The following is a 17981-nucleotide window of genomic DNA, read 5'->3' as shown; positions in this document are numbered from 1 at the left end:
AGCAAGTTGTTTTTTTTTTTTTTTTTTAAAGATATAACTAAGCACACTGAATTAGATACCTTAGCCTACTGAACACATTGTGAGTGTCCCACTGCACCCTGCTGAGAAAATTTTTCTTCAGTTAAGGTAAATTTTTATTTAAATTACTTCGCTATAACCTTACTGGTTAGAATCCTAATTAAAATACTAATACTAGAAGAATGTTTTGTCTTTTTGAGACAAGAACATTTTGTGGCCCAGTCTACTCTGGAGCTCGTTGTGTAACCAGGCTATCCTCTAAACTCCTAACAATGCCTTTGCTCCAACTTCTAAGTGCTGAGATTATAATTGTGGGCCACTAGTCTTAATTTTATTGTACACAAGCATAATTGCGTGATAGTTGTGCCTTGTCAAAGTGTTCCCTCCTGCTCCTCCCCCATGCTTTTGCAACTGGTCTTAAGAAAGCACTATATAGGTTTCTCAAACTTGTCAAAGTCCTTCAGCTTCTCCCTCAGTGCTGAATTACAACCTACCATCACACCTGGTTCATAGTGCTTCCGTTGGAAATATTGAGAGGGTAAGAAGAACTAAAATTTAAAATATTTTTGTGTTGTGTATTTAAACTAACTACAAAGTATAAGATGTTCAGGCATCTGAGCAACAGAGTAAACACCTTTGATTTAAATAGCTGTTTAGTTACTATGTAGTACTTGTTTAAGAGAGAATTAAGTAAACATAATATACATTGTTAAAACTAAGATGCTAATGCCTGGCTGTGATCCCAGCACTCAAGGGGGGCAGAGGCAGGAGATTTCTCTTGAGTTCAAGGCCAGACTCATCTATAAATTAAGTCCAGGACAACCAAGGCTACACAGAGAAACCCTGTCAATAATCTGTCTTGGGAAACAAAAAACATCCTAACAAACACATAATACTAGATTAGAAGTGCCCTTTCCAGTCTAGTACATTTTAGCAGGTGAGTTGATAAACTTTCCATTTCCAGGAAGCTACATTTTTTTGAAGGTATGATCCACACCGAATTCCATGACAGATTTTAGAACCTAGTTTGTCTAAGTTAGAAATAAACCAACAAATGTGAAATATTTAACCTTTCTGGTGCTAACAAGAGATGGCCGTTTTGTGGTGGTAGTGTGTTACCCAGTGAGTGTCCATACTTGAGCCACTGATGATATAAGGTTGTAGCCCCGTGTTTATTCTTTACGGAGGTTTCTTCCTAATGGAGTTTTACCTCAAGACCACAAAAAGGTTAAATAGGAATGTAGTGTATGTGTGTGTGTTGAGAGGAGGGTTCCAAAACTCTGTCCTGTGTAGCCATGGATGTTCTGGAACTCTCTCTGTAGACAAGGATGGCCTGGAACAGACAGACCCGCCTGCCTCTGCTTCCAGAGTGCTGGGATCAAAGGCATATGCCACTACCACTGGGCTGAAAGTAACTTTTAAACATCTCAGACCTCTAAGAGAATTACTGCATTTCTTATGAGTGAAGTAATCTAAATTTTAGTTTTTTAAAGACTTGAAATAAACCATTATCTTTTTGTATAGATTTTATATTCAGATGTTGATATATAGTGATAGGTTTCAGGGAGAAAGATGATACAATAAAGTTAAAGATGTAAGACAGAACAAAACAGAGTATCTTAAAAAGTACTACATGATTTGAGAGGGAGAGGGATCTTTTAAAAATGTTTTAGCTTATCTTCTGTAATGAGTCTCGAGAGGGACTGGCTTCTAGGGGGTGGTAGAGCATGCTGTGAGCTTTCTCTTCCTCAATGGCCCAATCTGTGCAAGTGCTGGGACTAGCTTGTTAAAGTGTGCTTTACATTTAGTATCAGACTTGAGCTGGGCATTATGTCTCTTGCCTGTAGGAATCTGAGGGTGGAGGATTGCCAGGTTTTCAAGGGGAGACACTTAAAAAAGTACATGTAAACTTAGTACCTCAGATTTCTGTGTTATATACAATATGCTAGGACATGAAAAAAATCAGGATAAATTCAGTAGAAACATTAGCTATTTTAACTTTACCTAGTGCTTTATTCCAAAAATTAAGGTGAAAATAGAGATAACTGATGTTTGTGCAAGTATCTTCCCAGAGACCTTTCCAGATCTTGACCCATTAAAAATTGCCCCATTACCAATTGTTTAGAGGAACAACAAAACAATAATTCTTAACAGTCTTTAAATTTGCCCTGTATTATATACATTACATCTATGTGTAACTTGTCTCCACTAGATTGTAAGCCGTTGGAGGTCAGAAATTAAAAACTCATTGTATCTTCCACCACATTTAGCACAGTGCCTTACACTTACTTGCTATTCAATAAATATTCATTAAAACAATGGACATACTATTGAAGTTTGATGTCTATGGGCATTTAGATGGATTATCATAGTTTCTAAACACACCTCTAGCACACACAGATGCATCACGTGAAAAATAGCATACTTGTGAGCATTATGACTCATGCATGTAATCCTAGCACTTGAAGCCAAGGCACTGTAATTGTCAATAGTTCAAGACTAGCCCAGGCTATGAGACTTTTTAAAAAAAACCTTACTGCGCTCGTTTTGCACAGCTGATGGCAGTAGTACTGGCCACTATGCTATTATTCAATCCATGTATATTGAATTACTCCCACTAAGAAGGAACATTCTTTTAAATATTTCAAACTTCAATTTAAAATTTGGTTAAAAAGTTTTGGTTTGTGTTTTGTGTTTTATTTCATGTGCTCTCAATAGTCACGTGGGGCAGAGCAAGAGGTGGGGGTGGGCAATAAACCTTTCTGAACCTCAGTTTGATGCCATGTTATTTTTTGGGGGGGGGGGCTCAAGACGGTTTGTATCTTCTTGGCTGTCCTGGACTCATTTGTAGACCATGCTGGCTTGGAACTCAGCCATCTGACTGCCTCCAAGTGCTAGGATTACAGGCGTGTGCCACTGTGCCTGGCTGATTGCATGTTATTTTTAACTAAATCAGTGGATTAGCTAATTTTCATGTTCTGAAATCTAAGTTCTTTTTGTACGAAGTAAACACAACTCATCTCATTTAGCCTTCATGCTTCATTAAATCTGTTGTAGAGAACGGAGAAGCTGAAGTAGACCCAGACTGCTAGGCAGGACAACCCACCCCATATCTCCAGACTGTCCTGGAGCCTCACTTCTACACTAGGCTGGCTGAATTCTGAGATCCACCTGCTTCTGCCTTTCAGTTTTGGAATTAAAGGTGTGCACCACCTTAATCCCAGCACTTGGGAGGCAGAGGCAGGTAGATCACTATGAGGTTGAGGCCAGCCTGGTCTACAAAGCAAGTCCAGGACAGCCAGGACTATACAGAGAAACCCTGTCGGGGGTGGGGGGGGGGAAGGTGCACCACCACTGTATGGCTAAGAGAGCCTTCTCTCTCTCCTCTCTTCTTCCTTCCCTCCCTCCCCTTGCTTTTCCAGACAGGGGTTCTCTACTCTTGGCTGTCCTGGACTCCCATCTGTAGACCACACTGTCCTCTGCCTCCGTAGTGCTGGATTAAAGGCGTGTGCCACCTTTCTCAGCTGTTGAACAACCAAAAATACAAAAGCCTTATTAACCAGGATAGTTGAGGATATCCCATAGGTCCTCTAGGGAGCTTAACATTTAATACAAGATTGGAAGTAAGTATTGTGAACCTGAATGTGAAGTAAATAATAGACAAAATTTAATAAAGGTTAGTTTTCATAGTTGAGGTATGTAGCAGCACAATTTTGTGGATTTTAATTTTCAGGTGTGGTGCACCAATTACTGTATGACAGCTCAGTCCTCACCCAAAAATACATTTATGGAAAAATTCGTTGTTTTCTAATTAGAACCATATAGACATTTAAATTTATTAGTTAATTCTAAGGCATGCTGGAAAGGTGTCCAATTTCAGCAGAGCAGGCAACATTTTGGTTTTTCGAGACAAGAGTTTCTCTGTGTAGCCTTGGGTGTCCTGGATTTTGTAGACCAGACTGGTCTCGAGCTCACAGAGATCCTCCTGTCTCTGACTCCCAAGTGCTGGGATTTAAGGCATGCACCACATATATGCTACGTATATGCCAGCTCTTGCTGAAAAGTAGCTTCAATCCAGGTTTGGTAGCCTGTACCTTTAATCCCAGCACTCGAGGCCGAGGTAGGCATATCGCTGTTAGTACTGAGGCAAGTCTGGTCTACAAAAATAGTTCTAGGACAGCCAGAGAGAGAATCCTGTCTCAACACCCCCACCCCTCCCACTCCCCAAAAAGCAGCTTCAAAATACAGCTTAGAAGCAAACATTTTAGAACAGTATAGCTTGCAAGATAAGTGACTAGTCACTTGCAGGTAGATGAAGCTCAATATAACAGCCCTTTCTGTATTGGTTTCTATTTTAGTATTAGCTATTGTGTTTCTATAAACAAGGCATGTTTTGCAGTTCTGGAGATCAAACTGCACATATTAGGCAAAACACTATGTCATTGGGCTACAGTGCCTTGGCCTTTTATTCCTCTGACTTGTTTGAAATAGGGTCTTTGCTATGTAGTCCCAGCTGACTTGATCCCTGCCTTAACGTAAGTGCTGTTCCCTCTTCAAGAAATTGAAGTGTAAATTTACAAAAGTGAAACTAATGTTATGTACCTGGAAACCAGTTTTAAGCTTTGCATGAGTATTTTAAAGATTAATGACAGATGCACACTTTACCAGTGGAAATGTTAATACCATCTACAAAGATACTAGTATATATTTTTAATTATGTAATGTCCTTTAGTCATTCAGAGTTGATTCTGAAGAAATTAGGGATGTGCTAACAAAGATAAAAATGATTTCGCAGTAATGGGAAGAAAGAATAATACATTTTTATAAAAGCCACTAAGGATGGCCTATCTTTTCAGAATATTGAGAATGTTAGTGAAGCTTGCACAGGCACTTAAAAACACGACTTCTGTTTCCCTGCCTTGGAAGTTAATGTTCCAGGGGAGAGAAATGACAGGTCGCTTGATGGAACTTGGACAGTTTTAGCATGAAATCCTAGAAGTGATCCCGAGCAGGATCTTGTTTGTCCCAACAATGTGGCTGTACTGTAGTTGGAACTAGCACACCTACCCTATGACGATAATATGTGCAGGTTAAATTTAAATGCTTTGCATTCCTCCTCAAATTTAGCTACTAGGAAATACGGGCATTAAAATTTAGACTGAGAATCTAAAAGCGACTGCCTAGTTTGCCAGCCTGCTTTCGTCCTACACGGGGTTGTGGTTAAGCCCGCTAGGCGAATTGACTCGAGCTCCACCTTGATTGCAGGTCACTTTCTGGGTGGCTGACCGCCGAGTGGGCTGTTTCTCCACTGTCAATAAGCCTCAACTTGATCCCCTTTAAAAGTGGACGAGAATCCGAGCGGGCGGGACGGTAGGGTACGCTAGACGCACCACACTTCCCAGAGGGCTCTGGGAGCTGCACACGGCTGCTCCTGCATAGGTAACCTTCCCCGACTCTTAATTCTGCTGGTCTGGGCATTCTAGGTTTCCTTGGACTTCCGGATAAGGAAAGTGGGTGGCCACACTAGGACGTCCCTCTGAACCGTTCCACGTCTTTCCGAGGGGTGGCGGTCTGGTGTGGCCTGGTGTGCGGTTGTCGGGGGGGGGGGGGGGGGGGGGCCGGGGGCTGCGCAGGCGCGGCGAGGGTCGCGGGGCGGGGCCTGGTGCGGCGGCGTTCAGCTGCGACGCTGGGTACTGGGAGGCTATGTGGCTCCGCCGTCGGGCGGTGGGGGTACCCTCCGCCTTGGACTCTGAGAGTGGCAAGTCCACCGCTGCGTGGACCGAGATGGGGTCTTGGATGCGGACGGTTGCGGGGAGGCTGAAGCAGCGGCTGCGGCTGGACGTGGGGCGCGAGATCTGTCGCCAATATCCGCTGTTCTGCTTCCTGCTGCTCTGCCTTAGTGCCGCCTCGCTGCTCCTCAACAGGTACCTGCCATTGGCCCTGCGGAGGCCGCTCGGGAGCCCGCGGATTGTGCTGGGCTGAGGGCGGCGGGCGAGAGCCATCTCTGCACTGTCACCTCGGGAGGGACGGCCGACGTCGCGCACGGTTTCGCGGGCGGCCGCGGGCCGGCTCCCCTGGGGCCGGCATCCTCCGTGGTTATCTAGCTCTGAACCTTTTCTTCTTTTACCATTTCTCAAAATCTGGGCCTTTATTGCCTGCCTTTCACAACTGAAATTTGTATGGCCCCCTCAGTTCGGTACGGTAAAGAGGATCCAGTCATCGGTCCAGTTCTAAGTCCTGTCACAGTCGCAGTTCCTAGCGGAACCCTTCTCACGCAGGAGTACGCACACCCGTGGGCACACACCTTTGGAAACAGAGCACTTCTCGCAGTTTCGTCTGTTTAAAAGATTTTTGGGTTTTGGCCCGAAGTCAGAAAACAGAATAGTACCCATCACATCTCTACAATCGTCCCGTTTCTCTTTTCTCAATAGCTGACATATTCTGAAAAGTTAAAATGCTTAAATTGACCATTTTGGGGTAAGAAGGCCCCGCCTCTGAAGCCTGTAGATCTTAGTTTTGACATTTCCAGAAATAGTATCCGTGCAGTGAATAGTAGAATCGGCATGTACTTAACATCATCTTATTTTTTCGATGTTTTGAACAAGCAGTTACTTTTTATTTTGAAGTAGTTCACCTGCAAACCTTAACAGAAGGAAGCATACACAAAGGTTTTAATTTAGTATTTTCACCAAGGCTAACCATTTCCTGTGACTCTGGCAACAGTTTTTGGTTTTGTTTTCATGGTGGCCTTGTTTGTTGATTTTGTGCTTAAGTTATAGACTTATCTAGCAGTAACTGTCTTACAAAAAAAGTGACTCCGTTGTGATGTGGGTATGAAGAATCAGCTCCCTCATCCCCTGGAAGAGCAACCTATGTTTTCAATCACTGAGCTCTCTCTCTCCAGGCCTCCACAGTGCTATCTTTATATAAATTGTCAGAGAGCTTCTTTCAGGAAAAGTGTTAGGTGAATAATATGCTTTTGATGAAACATGTAATTTTCTTTAAGATGTGTACCACAGTGTGTGTGTGGAAGTGTATGAGAAAGAGGGAAACAGACACAAACGCATACACACATATGTTGTGTATGCTTAGATTGTCCATGAAATGTCATGGGAAAACCTGGTCCCTTTTGCCAATAGGAACTAGTAGGTTGATCTACTCAGAATTTAAAATTTTCATCTTTCTTTACATCCAACTAATACTCATGATGCATTTGAACCACGTTTTTCATTATCCATTAATCGGTTGAAGGACATTTAGGTCGTTTCCATTTTTTGTTATTGTGAGTAGAGCAGCAATGCACTTGGTTGAGCAAGTGTGTGTGGAGTAAGATGCCAGGTCCTTTGGTCATATGCCAAGGAGTGGTGTAGGTGGGTTATATGGTAGATTTATCTCTAGCTTTTTGAGAATTCTTTAGTGGTTGCACCAGTTTGCCATCCCACCAACAGTGGATGAGGGGTCCCCTCCCTTTTTTTTTTAACCATAGTTCTCCAGCATTTGTTTCAGTTGTTTTGTTGATCTTTGCCATTTTGATTTGCAATTTGCTAATTGCTAAGGATGATGAACATGTTTGTTTGGTTTTTGTTTGTGTTTAAGACAGGGTTTCTCTGTGTAGCCCTGGCTGTCCTGGAACTCTCTGTAGACCAGGCTGGCCTTGAACTCAGAGATCCACCTGTCTCTGCCTCCCAAGTGCTGGGATTAAAGGTGTGTACCACCACGCCCAGCTGGTCCTGGACTTTTTAAGTTGTGGTTTTTAAGCTGGAATGCTTTTTTTTTCTTTTTTACTATTATTAGGTTTCTTCATGTATTATGAGTCTTTTCAGGTTGTTGACTTCTCAATGTAATTTTGGTGATTTGGTTGAATTTAGAAATTCATCTTTTTTTGTTGTTGTTGTTGTTGTTTTTGTTTTCCCTTAGTGGAATACACAGTTTGAAAGTGTTTCCTTATAGTGGTGTGAATTTCTTTTGTTCCTGTTGTCATGTTTCCCTGTTTTACTTCTGATTCTGTCAGCTTTGGTCCTTTGGTTCATTCTTTCATTGGTTGGGCCAAGGATCTGTCAATCTTGTTTATCTTCTCAGACAACCAGTACTTAGACTGGTTGATTCTTTGTATTGTTTTCTTTGTTTCTAGTTCATTGATTTCTGCTCTGATTTTTATTATTTCTTACCGTTGACTGGCTTGGATTTGTTTTGTTTTGATTTTTGTTTTTCTAATTTTTTGAGGTCTATCATTTAAGATATTTACATACTTTCTTGTTATTTATTTTAATTTTCAGTTTTTTTTTATCTCCCCAGTCCCACAGATATTCCTGACTTTTATGTAGATACTTTAGAGAGCTATAACTTTACCTCATAGGACCACTTTCAATGTATTCCAGAAGTCTTGTTTTGTTGGGTTTTCATTTTGATTTAGTTCCAGGAAATTTTTTGTTTCTTTGACTCATTAATCATTCGGTAATGAGTTGTTTAATTTCCATGGGCTTTTGTATTTACTAGATTTTTTTTTTGCTGTCAGTTTTAAGCCTTATTGCATTGTTGTGATACAGGATTCAGGGATTGTTTCAACCTTTTCTGAATTTATAAAGATTTGTTTTGTGTCTCAGGAGAAAAATTTTCTATTTTAGAAAAATTTCTAAAGTAAAACTTTCTATTTTAAAGATGTATTTATTTATTATGAATACAGTACTCTGCCTGCATGTACAGCTTCAGGCCAGAAGAGGGCAGCAGATCTCACTATAGATGGTTGTGAGCCACCATGTAGTTGATGGGAATTGAACTCAGTACCTCTGAGCCATCTCTTCAGCCCCAGATTTTCTTTTTAGAAAAGCTTCTATGCTACTGAGTAGAATGTGGACCCTCTGGTGTTTGGGTATAACATTCTGTAGCTATCTGCTGAGTCCCTCTGATGTTTGGTGTCAACTAATTCTGATTGTTCTCTGTTCTTTTTTTTTTTTTTTTTTTTAATTTAAATGCAGATGACCTGTCTGTTGGAGAAAGAAGGGTGCTGAACTCACCTCCTATTAATGGATTGGTGTTAATGTATCTTTAAGGTTTTGTTTTTGTTTTTTTAATGAAATTGGGTGTCCGGGAGTTTGGTGCATATATGTTTTGGATACATCTTCTTGGTTAACTCTTCCCTTGATTAGAAAGAAGTGTCCTTCTTTATCTCTTCTGGTTAGTTTTAGTTTGAAATATGTTTTGTTGGATTTTAGGGTTGTGATGCTTGTTTCCTGGTCCCGTTTATTTGGAGTACTGTCGTTTGTCCTTTTACTCTGAGATGGTCTTATTGTTGAAGCTAAAATGTATTTATTATAGACAGTAGATGGATTTTGTTTTTGTTTCTTGACCTATTCAATCAATTTGTAGATTTGTTATTTGTTTTTTGTCTGTTTGGTTTTTAGTTGTTCTTTTTGTTTTTGTTTTTGTTTGTTTTGTTTTTTGTTTTTGTTTGTTTGGTTTTTCGAGACAGGGTTTCTCTGTGTAGCCTTGGCCATCCTGGACTCACTTTGTAGACTAGGCTGGCCTCGAACTCACAGCGATCTGCCTGCCTCTGCCTCCTGAGTGCTGGGATTAAAGGCATGCGCCACCACGCCCGGCTTGTTTTGTTTTTTTGAGACAGGGTTTTTCTGTGTAGTCTGGACTGTTGTGGACTAGCTTTGTAGGCAAGTCTGGCCTCAAACTTACAGAGATCGGCCTGCCTCTGCCTTCCTGAGTACTGGGATTACAGGAGTGCACCACAGCTCCCCACGGTTTTCCCCCACAGTCTCTCTGCTATGCTTATTCCTCTTTTTAGCCCAACATACTTTGTTATGAAGCCTGCAAGGGTGACCAGACAGGGCCAGGGACTGGATGAATCACCAGGGCTAGATCTGGCAGCTGGGGGATGGTGCATGGATTAAGAAGGTCAGGCAGACCCACAGGTCTAGACCCTGGAGACAGTTGTGGGAGATCTGGCTTCAGGGAGAGGTTGGATTAAGCACAGAAGGGACCTGTGCCTAGTGACAGGTAAGTCAGGTCCTTTAAGCCTTAGAAGGGATGTTGGTGAGATGGCTGTGTCATGAATAGATAGTAGTTGCTGTTCTGTTCTGAGGACTAGAGTTTGAATGCCAGCACCAAAAATTGGATGGCTCACAAACTTCTGGGATCTAAGCTTCAAGAGATCGACACCTTTAATCTCAACACCTAGGGAGGCAGAGGTATGCAGATCGGTGTGATGTTGGCCAACCTGGTCTACAAAGCAAATCCAGGACAGCCAAGGCTATACAGGCAAACAGACAGGGGGAGAGGGAGAGGGAGAGAGATCTGACATCTTTTTCTTGCCTTTGTGGGCACTTGTACATACATGTGTGCATATCATCAGGTATGTGCTCATGTGCATGTATGCACACACTTAAATCTTTAAGAAGTCTTTGGTTTAAAACAATGTCGCAGAACATTAAAGGAGCTGTAGACAAAGTGATCTGAGTGCTTGTTCTACAAACGTGGGGGCCATCCGTTCCGATCCTAGCGCTCATTAACAAGCCAGGCTTAGTGCCATGCCGGTAACCCCAGCATCAAGGTAAACAGACACAAGAGCATGGCTGAGACTTGCCAGCTTCTGGCCTAGCCAAAACAAACAGACTTAACAAACTCACCCTAAGAGCTTCAGGTTCACGGAGTGCCTCTGTCTCAAAGTTATAAGGTAGGATGTGATTGAGGACACCTGACCCGACTCTGGCGTCTGTGTAAATGCCTACGTGTGCATACACTGCACTCACATCCACACACATCCACAAACAAAGAGATAGTCTGGCCTTAGGAACTACGTTAAAAACAAAACTTCAAAAAAATGGTTTTCTAGTAACAGCCACTAGACTCCTTTTAGAGGTTAGGTTGACTTATTTCATTACTATTATTTTTAAGAATCGGTCTTATCTTGTTAAGTTCACTTGCCATTGTTGTCTTTTCTGCTTTAAAAAAAAAAAAAGGAACACACAATGCCTTTGAGTGCAGCACTGATGCCAGCAGGTGGGTCTCTGAGTTCAAGGCCAGCCTGGTCTGCGGAGAGAGTACGACAGCCTGGACTACCCAGAAAAACCCTGTCTGAAACAAACAAACAAACAAACAAACAAACAGAAAAAGCACACTTTGTGTGTCATCCTTGCAGAGGGGCCATGCTGATCTCTGAGTCATTCAGAATTTAGTATAAGTGCTGCCAAATTTTGGATTTTCTTTTCATCCCTTACCTGGCCTTTGGAATGTTTGCCTTGTTGCTGTCAGCATTTTCCTTGGCTGATCAGTGCAGGGCTTCTTATGATCAGTACTGTTGGTGTTTTAAGCCTGGGAATTCCTTGTAGGGGGCTGTCCTGTACATTGTCAGGTATCTGTCTAGCTGAGGCTGAGGTTCTTTTCAGAAGACATTACAATAAAATTGTCCGTCCACTGCCAAATGCTGCCTGGGAGCAAGATCATCCCTGGGCTAGAACTATCAGCTTTATTTTCTTAAAGCTAAACATTTCTGGTTTAGTACCCCCCCCCACTTTTTTGGGGGGGTTCGAGACAGGGTCTCTCTCTGTGTAGCTTTGGTTGTCCTGGACTTACTTTGTAGACCTTGAACTCACAGTGATCCACCTGCCTCTGCCTCCGGAGTGCTGGGATTAAAGGCGTGCGCCACTACACCCAGCCCCTGGTTTAATACCTTAAAGCTAGAAGGTTTCATCTTAATGTCTTTGTTATAGTTGATTTTAGTTATAGTACTAATGAATATAGGGTTTGCTGGCATTCATTCTTAGTATAGGTCTAGGGCCTCAGGCTATGTAGCCCAAGATGACCTTGAACTCTCTATGTAGCTTTGGCTGGGAACTTCCTGCCTGTTTCTTTTCCCTTTCCTCTTTCTTTCTTTCTTTCTTTCTTTCTTTCTTTCTTTCTTTCTTTCTTTCTTTCTTATGTATACAGTGCTCTGCCTGCACACTAGAAGAGGGCATTAGATCACATTATAGATGGTTAGGACCTCTGGAAGAGCAGTCAGTGCTCTTAACCTCTGAGCCATCTCTCCAGCCCCTGCCTCAGGTTTAAAAAAATTTTTTTTTAAATTTAATTTATTTTCTTCAGAGCTGGGTTCTCACTGTATTTTTCAGGCTAGCTCCAAACCCCTCTCCCTGCCTCAGCATTAGAGGTCACCAGGACCAATGGCATATACTTGGTGGATTGGCTCTCCAGTTCTTCTTTTTTTTTCCCCAAGACCGAGTTTCTCTGTGTAACAGCCCTGCCTGTCCTGGACTCATTTTGTAGACCTACCTGGCCTCAAACTCACAGTGATCTGCCTGTCCCTGCCTCCCCAAGTGCTAGGATTAAAGGCAATTGCCACCATGCCTGGCTCGGTTCTACAGTTCTTAAGTTGTAATTTGGAATTCAAAAGCACTCTAAAAAAAGTATTAGGTTCCACATTACATTTGATGACCTGAACAGACATGAGACTATTAGTGGGGTTTTTTCTTCATTGCTTAATTTCTCACTGTTTATATGGATTGTTTCAGAAATGGTAATATGTGAGGTAAATGCTTAATTACATATCACTTGACAATGCTAAAATATATAAAATGTACTATAATTCATTAATCTTAGATTTTCTGAATTTTGAATTATAAATGGATGAAATTACTTTGGGGAAGTGGGTATAGTAGCTACTTCTGGGTTGGTATACAACTGTAAGATTCACTTAATGTTTTCCATTTTGGTTATGGAGTCATCATACATGTGGAGGATAGCTTTTGGGAGGCAGTTCTCACCTCCACTACGTGGGTTCCGGGATCTAACTCAAGTAGTCAGGCTTGGCAGGAGGCTGCCTTCACCCACTGAGCCATCTTGTGGGCCCTGAGAACATTTTTGTTTTTCAAGACAGGATTTCTCTGTGTAGCCTTGGCTGTCCTAGACTCACTTTGTAGACCAGGATGGCCTCGAACTCACAGAGATCCACCTGCCTCTGCCTCCCAAGGGCTGGGAGTTGAGAGCATGTTTTTTAATAATAGTCGCACAGTGCATGTTTCTCAAGTATTGAATTCAGAGTTTGGCAGTCAGGTGGTTTTCTTATGGTCAGGTGGCCTGCAGGGCCTTTTGACTTACTTGGTCACTGTCTGTAAGATACTAGCGTTTTCACATTTCTATCCTTGGCTGCTGCATTCCTCAATTCTGAGTTCCAGATCCTCACAATTTCTTTTGAAAGTGTTAAGATGGGCCTGGAGAGATGGCTCAGAGGTTAAGAGCACTGGCTGCTTTCCCAAAGGTCCTGAGTTCAACTTTCAGCAGACACATGGTGGCTCACAACCATCTATACTGTGATCTAATGCCCTCTTCTGGTGTGCAGGTGTACATGCAGGCGGAGCACTGTATACATAATAAATAAATCAATCTTAAAAGAAGAAAAAAAAAAAAGGAAGTGGAAAGATATGTGGTAAGAATCTGGGGTGCACATGGAGCCCACCCGGCTGCTTCCCTTCTCATGGGTCCCAGCCCTGCAGTGTCTCTGCCTTGCTGAGACTAGTTGCCACATAGCTTATCTATGTGGTTCTTCGTGTGGGAAGGCAAGTCTAGTACTGCTTACTCTTAGCAGGGAAGCAGAGTCTCTCTCTCTCTCTCTCTTTTCTTTTAGAGATTTATTTATTATTTATATAGTATTCTGCCCACATGTGTGCCTGCCCGCCACAAGAAGGCATCTCATTACAGGTGGTTGTGAGCCACCATGTGGTTGCTGGGAATTGAACTCAGGACCTTTGGAAGAGCAGACGGTGTTCTTCACCTCTGAGCCATCTCTCCAGCCCCAGAAGTCTCTTACTCCTTTGAACTGCACGCCATCTATTTCCTCTTTGAGGGCACTCACCAGGTCGGTTGTACTCATTCATACAAGGCTGGCTCCTGACTTCTGCTTTAAATTCTGCTATCAATCTAGGTGACTTCAGTGCTTATGGCAACAGCCTATCAGATAATCTAGTCTATATCAAGCTGACTGGCTCTTCAGCCTCTTATTCTAATTTCTAATCCTTTGTCTCCAGCTAGTATTCGCTGTAAAGAATACCATATATAGCAGTTTGTGGGCCATTTTTTTCTGTGGCACATGTTAAGTAAGACACCTGAAACTTGGCTAGTCCAAAGACAGACAGACTGACCTCTCTCTCTCTCTCTCTCTCTCTCTCTCTCTCTCTCTCTCTCTCTCTCTCATCTATTTTTGAGGCAGAGTCACCGTCTATAGCTCTGGCTGTCTTAAACTGACAATGTAGACAGAAGCTGGCCTGAGACTCAAAGAAATCCACCTGCCTCTGCCTTATGGATCTCTGAGAGTTTGAGGGTAGTTTGGTCTACACAGTAAGTTCAGCCAAAAAAAAAAAAAAAAAAAAAAAAAAAAAAAAACCCAAACCAAAGCGAACCAAACTGAACCATAAACCCACAAACCAAACCAAATCCAACCCAACCAAACCGAAACAAACCAAACTAAACTAACCTATCTTTAGTCTTCTGTGTTCTCTTTGCAGTGCGGCTTCATTCTCTCCTCACTGCCATTTTTTAATTTTTTAATTTTTTATTTTTTTGTGGAAGAGACATAGCTGTCAGTTATTAGAGCTTCACAAAGCTATTGAGAGGGGGTAAGACTCATTGAACCCTAATTTCTAGCTCACTTAGTTCACTTTTGTTTATGTTTTTGCAAAAAAAATGTATAATATTTCTCTCACCTCTCTCTTACCTACCTTTCCTCTCTCTTCCTCTCTTCCTCTGTCTCTGTGTTTCTCTCTTGGGTATTCCTCTCACTTCTTTGCTCTCCCATGCTCATTTAATAAACTTCTCCAATAAAAAAAATGAGTAATTTGAATTTAGTATATGGAGTATCTTCTGTGTGTCTGAATGCCAAGCTCCTGAGTGTGGAATGCTTTTCAGTTTTTAATTCACTGTCATAAAACATTTCTTAAAATCCCTGAAAGGTAAGGATTTTTACCAAAATCACTTAAAGATATTTTCACCCTTATTTCACTATATGTTTGTCATTGCTTAAGCCCATGCTGGCTAAAGATGACTTCCATCTCCCAAATGCCAGGATCAGAGGCATGCCTGGTTTTGGGGCTGCTAGAGATTAAATTCAGGGCTTCCTGCATGTGAGGCAAGCACTCTGTCAGCTGACCTACAGCTCCAGCCCCGCACATCAGAAGTCTTAAACCGCAGCAGAGTCCAGATTCCCACAAGCACCATTTCCTTTATAATTGCAGTTGCTTTGGTTTGAGTGTCACTTCCAGCGTGATTGCTGCTCAGTCAGCCTCCTCTTGAAATTATCCATTTTCACAAACTGTCACACAATGTTACTGCCAGGAACAGGGAGATAACCCAGCTCCATGTTTTACTGTTGTGTGTGATGATCATTTAGCAGCAGAAGTAGCTCAGTTGTCACCTGCACATCTGTTATTTATAAGTAAAGCTTATCTTTTATGCAGTTATTCACAATTAATAAACACACAATGGTCATTGAAATTTAACACTGTGAGGAGATCGGCCTCTATAATATGCTGAGTGCGCCTGTGTTTTGTTTTGTTTTGTTTTTGAGACAGGGTCTCTCTGTGTAGCCTTGGCTGTCCTGGGCTCAGTTTGTAGACTAGGCTGGTCTTGAGCTCACATTGAGCCTCCTGCCTCAGCCTCCTGAGTGCTAGTATTAAAGGCATGCGCCACCATGCCTGGCGGAGGGCGCCTGTTTTGAGACACATTAATATGGCAGGTTTTATGACACAGTAGCTACTCTGGCCTCTTGCCTCTTCATATTCCTTTCTGGGCCATTTTTTAAAAATTATTTTTTCAGATTCATGTACTTTCCTTTGTATATATGAGTGTTTTGCCTGCATGCCCAGTGCCTGTGGAGGCCAGAACTCTGTTGATTCTGAGGTCATCAGATCCCTGGGAACTGTAGTTATAGATGGTAAGCCCATGTGGGTGCTGGGCATCAAACCTGGGTGCTCTGAAAAAGCAACACGTGGCCTAAACTTCTATGTTGTGGAAACTCTGTGCAGACCTAGCCGCACAGTGTGCTCAAGTTTGAATTCGCCTAGCTCTTTCTCAGCCCCTCACTTCTCTCCCGCCCTCTTTGGCTGGTTCCCCTATCCACTCTCTAAGTCTTTCTACAGCTACTGAGGTTTGTGTCATGCTTGTTTACTCACCTGTCACTGCTAGACTGCTCTCTGAGGTACTGGAGACCATGGAAGTGGTGGGCTCCATTGTATTCCCATAGCCTAACTCTGTCGCACACACAGTAGGCACTTAGAGAATTTATTTATTTATTTATTTGGTTTTTTTAAAACAGGGTTTTCCTGTGTGTAGCTTTGGCTGTCCTAGACTTTGTTGACCAGGTTGGCCTTGAACTCGACACCCTGCCTGGCTTCATTTTATTATTTATATTATATCTAACAAATACATTACAGAAAACTAATCAATTGAAAAACTTAAAATTGATTTTGAATACCAGGTACTTAATAAATATTCAGTAGATCAATAAGAACTAGCTTTTAGTGCTATAGTCTTCTTTGGTTCTGATCATTTTTATTTATTTCTAAGGTATCTCCATGTCTTAATGATCTTCTGGTCATTTGTTGCTGGAGTTGTGACATTCTATTGCTCACTAGGACCTGATTCCCTCTTACCAAATATATTCTTCACGATAAAATACAAACCCAAGGTAAAATTGTGTTTTAAAATGTTTAAGTTAAAATTTAAAAACGTATGTGTCTATGTGTATGTCTCTGTGAGCATAGACACAAGTGTGCAGTACTCCTGGAGCCAGAGGTGCGCGTTCGATTCCCTGCAGCTGGAGTCAGAGATGTTGTGATCTGCCCACTGGGGGGCGGGAGGGTGCTGAGACCTGAACGTCAGTCCTCAGGAAGAGCAGCTGGCATACTTGCTGCTGAGCCCTCCCGTTAGCCCTGGTGTTTTTAGTTTTAAGAACCAGTTTATGTGACTTTATGTTGTTTAATAGTTATTAGTAAAGGCATTTTAAAGCAATGAGTTTTAAAATCTACTTAGTATTATTTTATAGTGGATTATATGAAGTCTACAGGAAAAATTAAAAATGAGCAATATGTGTATTACCTATACATGCCTGTATAAATGTATGTAGATACTTATTTTTAATTTGCTTAGATTTTTTTGGTGCCGAGGATTGAATCCAGGCTCTTACATGTTATTCCCCACTGAGCCGCACCTTTAGTTCTAGTTTTAAGGTTTACAACTCTAATAACAACTGTAAAAGGAAAATACAATCTTCTCAGGAAGTTGCAGTTCACCACGTCATCTTGTCCCCTAGGTATGTGTTCCACAAGGGAATTAACTTAGAACAGAGGTTTCAAAGCTGCTTGTACAAGATACCCTCCTTGGGAGTCACCAACAGTATGGATTGGTGGGCCTTATTCCCAGATTTTGATTAGAAAGTTCTGGGCTACTGCCCTGTAAATAGTATTGTTAAAAGATTTTCAGGTAATTTGGAAGCACAGGGATTCTGGGTTAAGTAATAATCCAACCCTGTTAATTTCCTGATTTTGTGTGTGTGTGTGTGTGTGTGTGTGTGGGGGGGGGGGGGGGGGGGAGAGGAGAGAACACAGTGCCTTGTGCCTAGCAGATGTTTTCTACCGCTAAGCTAACTCCCCACCCCCAACAACCCTGTAAATTGCTTACATGCACATGTGCACCATAGGAAACAAAAGGAATAGGGAAATTTGCTTAAACAAAGCAATTGTATTTCTGAAATTTAATAGTGGTAGCAGTATATTAACTCCATCTCTGTAAGGCAAAATTCTGATATGTTAAATTCTATCTGTAGGTTAGAGCTGACTGAGATACCTTTTTTCCCTTACTGTTGAAGCTTGGGACCTTGTACCAGCTGTGCTCCCAGCCCCTAGCGGACTGTTATAGTTTCAGTTTTTAGTTTTTTGAGACAAGCTTTCTCTGTGTAGCCTTGACTGTCT

The 17981-nt window shown here is 41.9% G+C and overlaps 1 protein-coding gene across 5 annotated transcripts in view; it reads left to right on the top strand.

Moving 5' to 3' along the window:
• Positions 1–5660: 5660 nt before the first annotated feature.
• The window catches only part of Snx14 (sorting nexin 14), a 64294-nt gene continuing 51973 nt past the window's right edge, over positions 5661–17981 (top strand). For all 5 annotated transcript variants that reach the window (XM_051140040.1, XM_051140039.1, XM_051140038.1 and 2 more), the window contains exons 1-2: positions 5661–5942; positions 16579–16699. In XM_051140040.1, coding sequence (XP_050995997.1) covers positions 5722–5942; positions 16579–16699 — 342 coding nt within the window. In that variant the 5' untranslated portion in view covers positions 5661–5721. The remainder of the gene's footprint in view (positions 5943–16578; positions 16700–17981) is intronic.

The sequence above is a fragment of the Acomys russatus genome, chromosome 32, assembly GCF_903995435.1.
Source record: "Acomys russatus chromosome 32, mAcoRus1.1, whole genome shotgun sequence".
Classification (NCBI taxonomy): Eukaryota; Metazoa; Chordata; class Mammalia; order Rodentia; family Muridae; genus Acomys; species Acomys russatus.
Note: the sequence above shows the minus strand (reverse complement) of the source record. Positions and strands in the feature narration are given on the sequence as shown.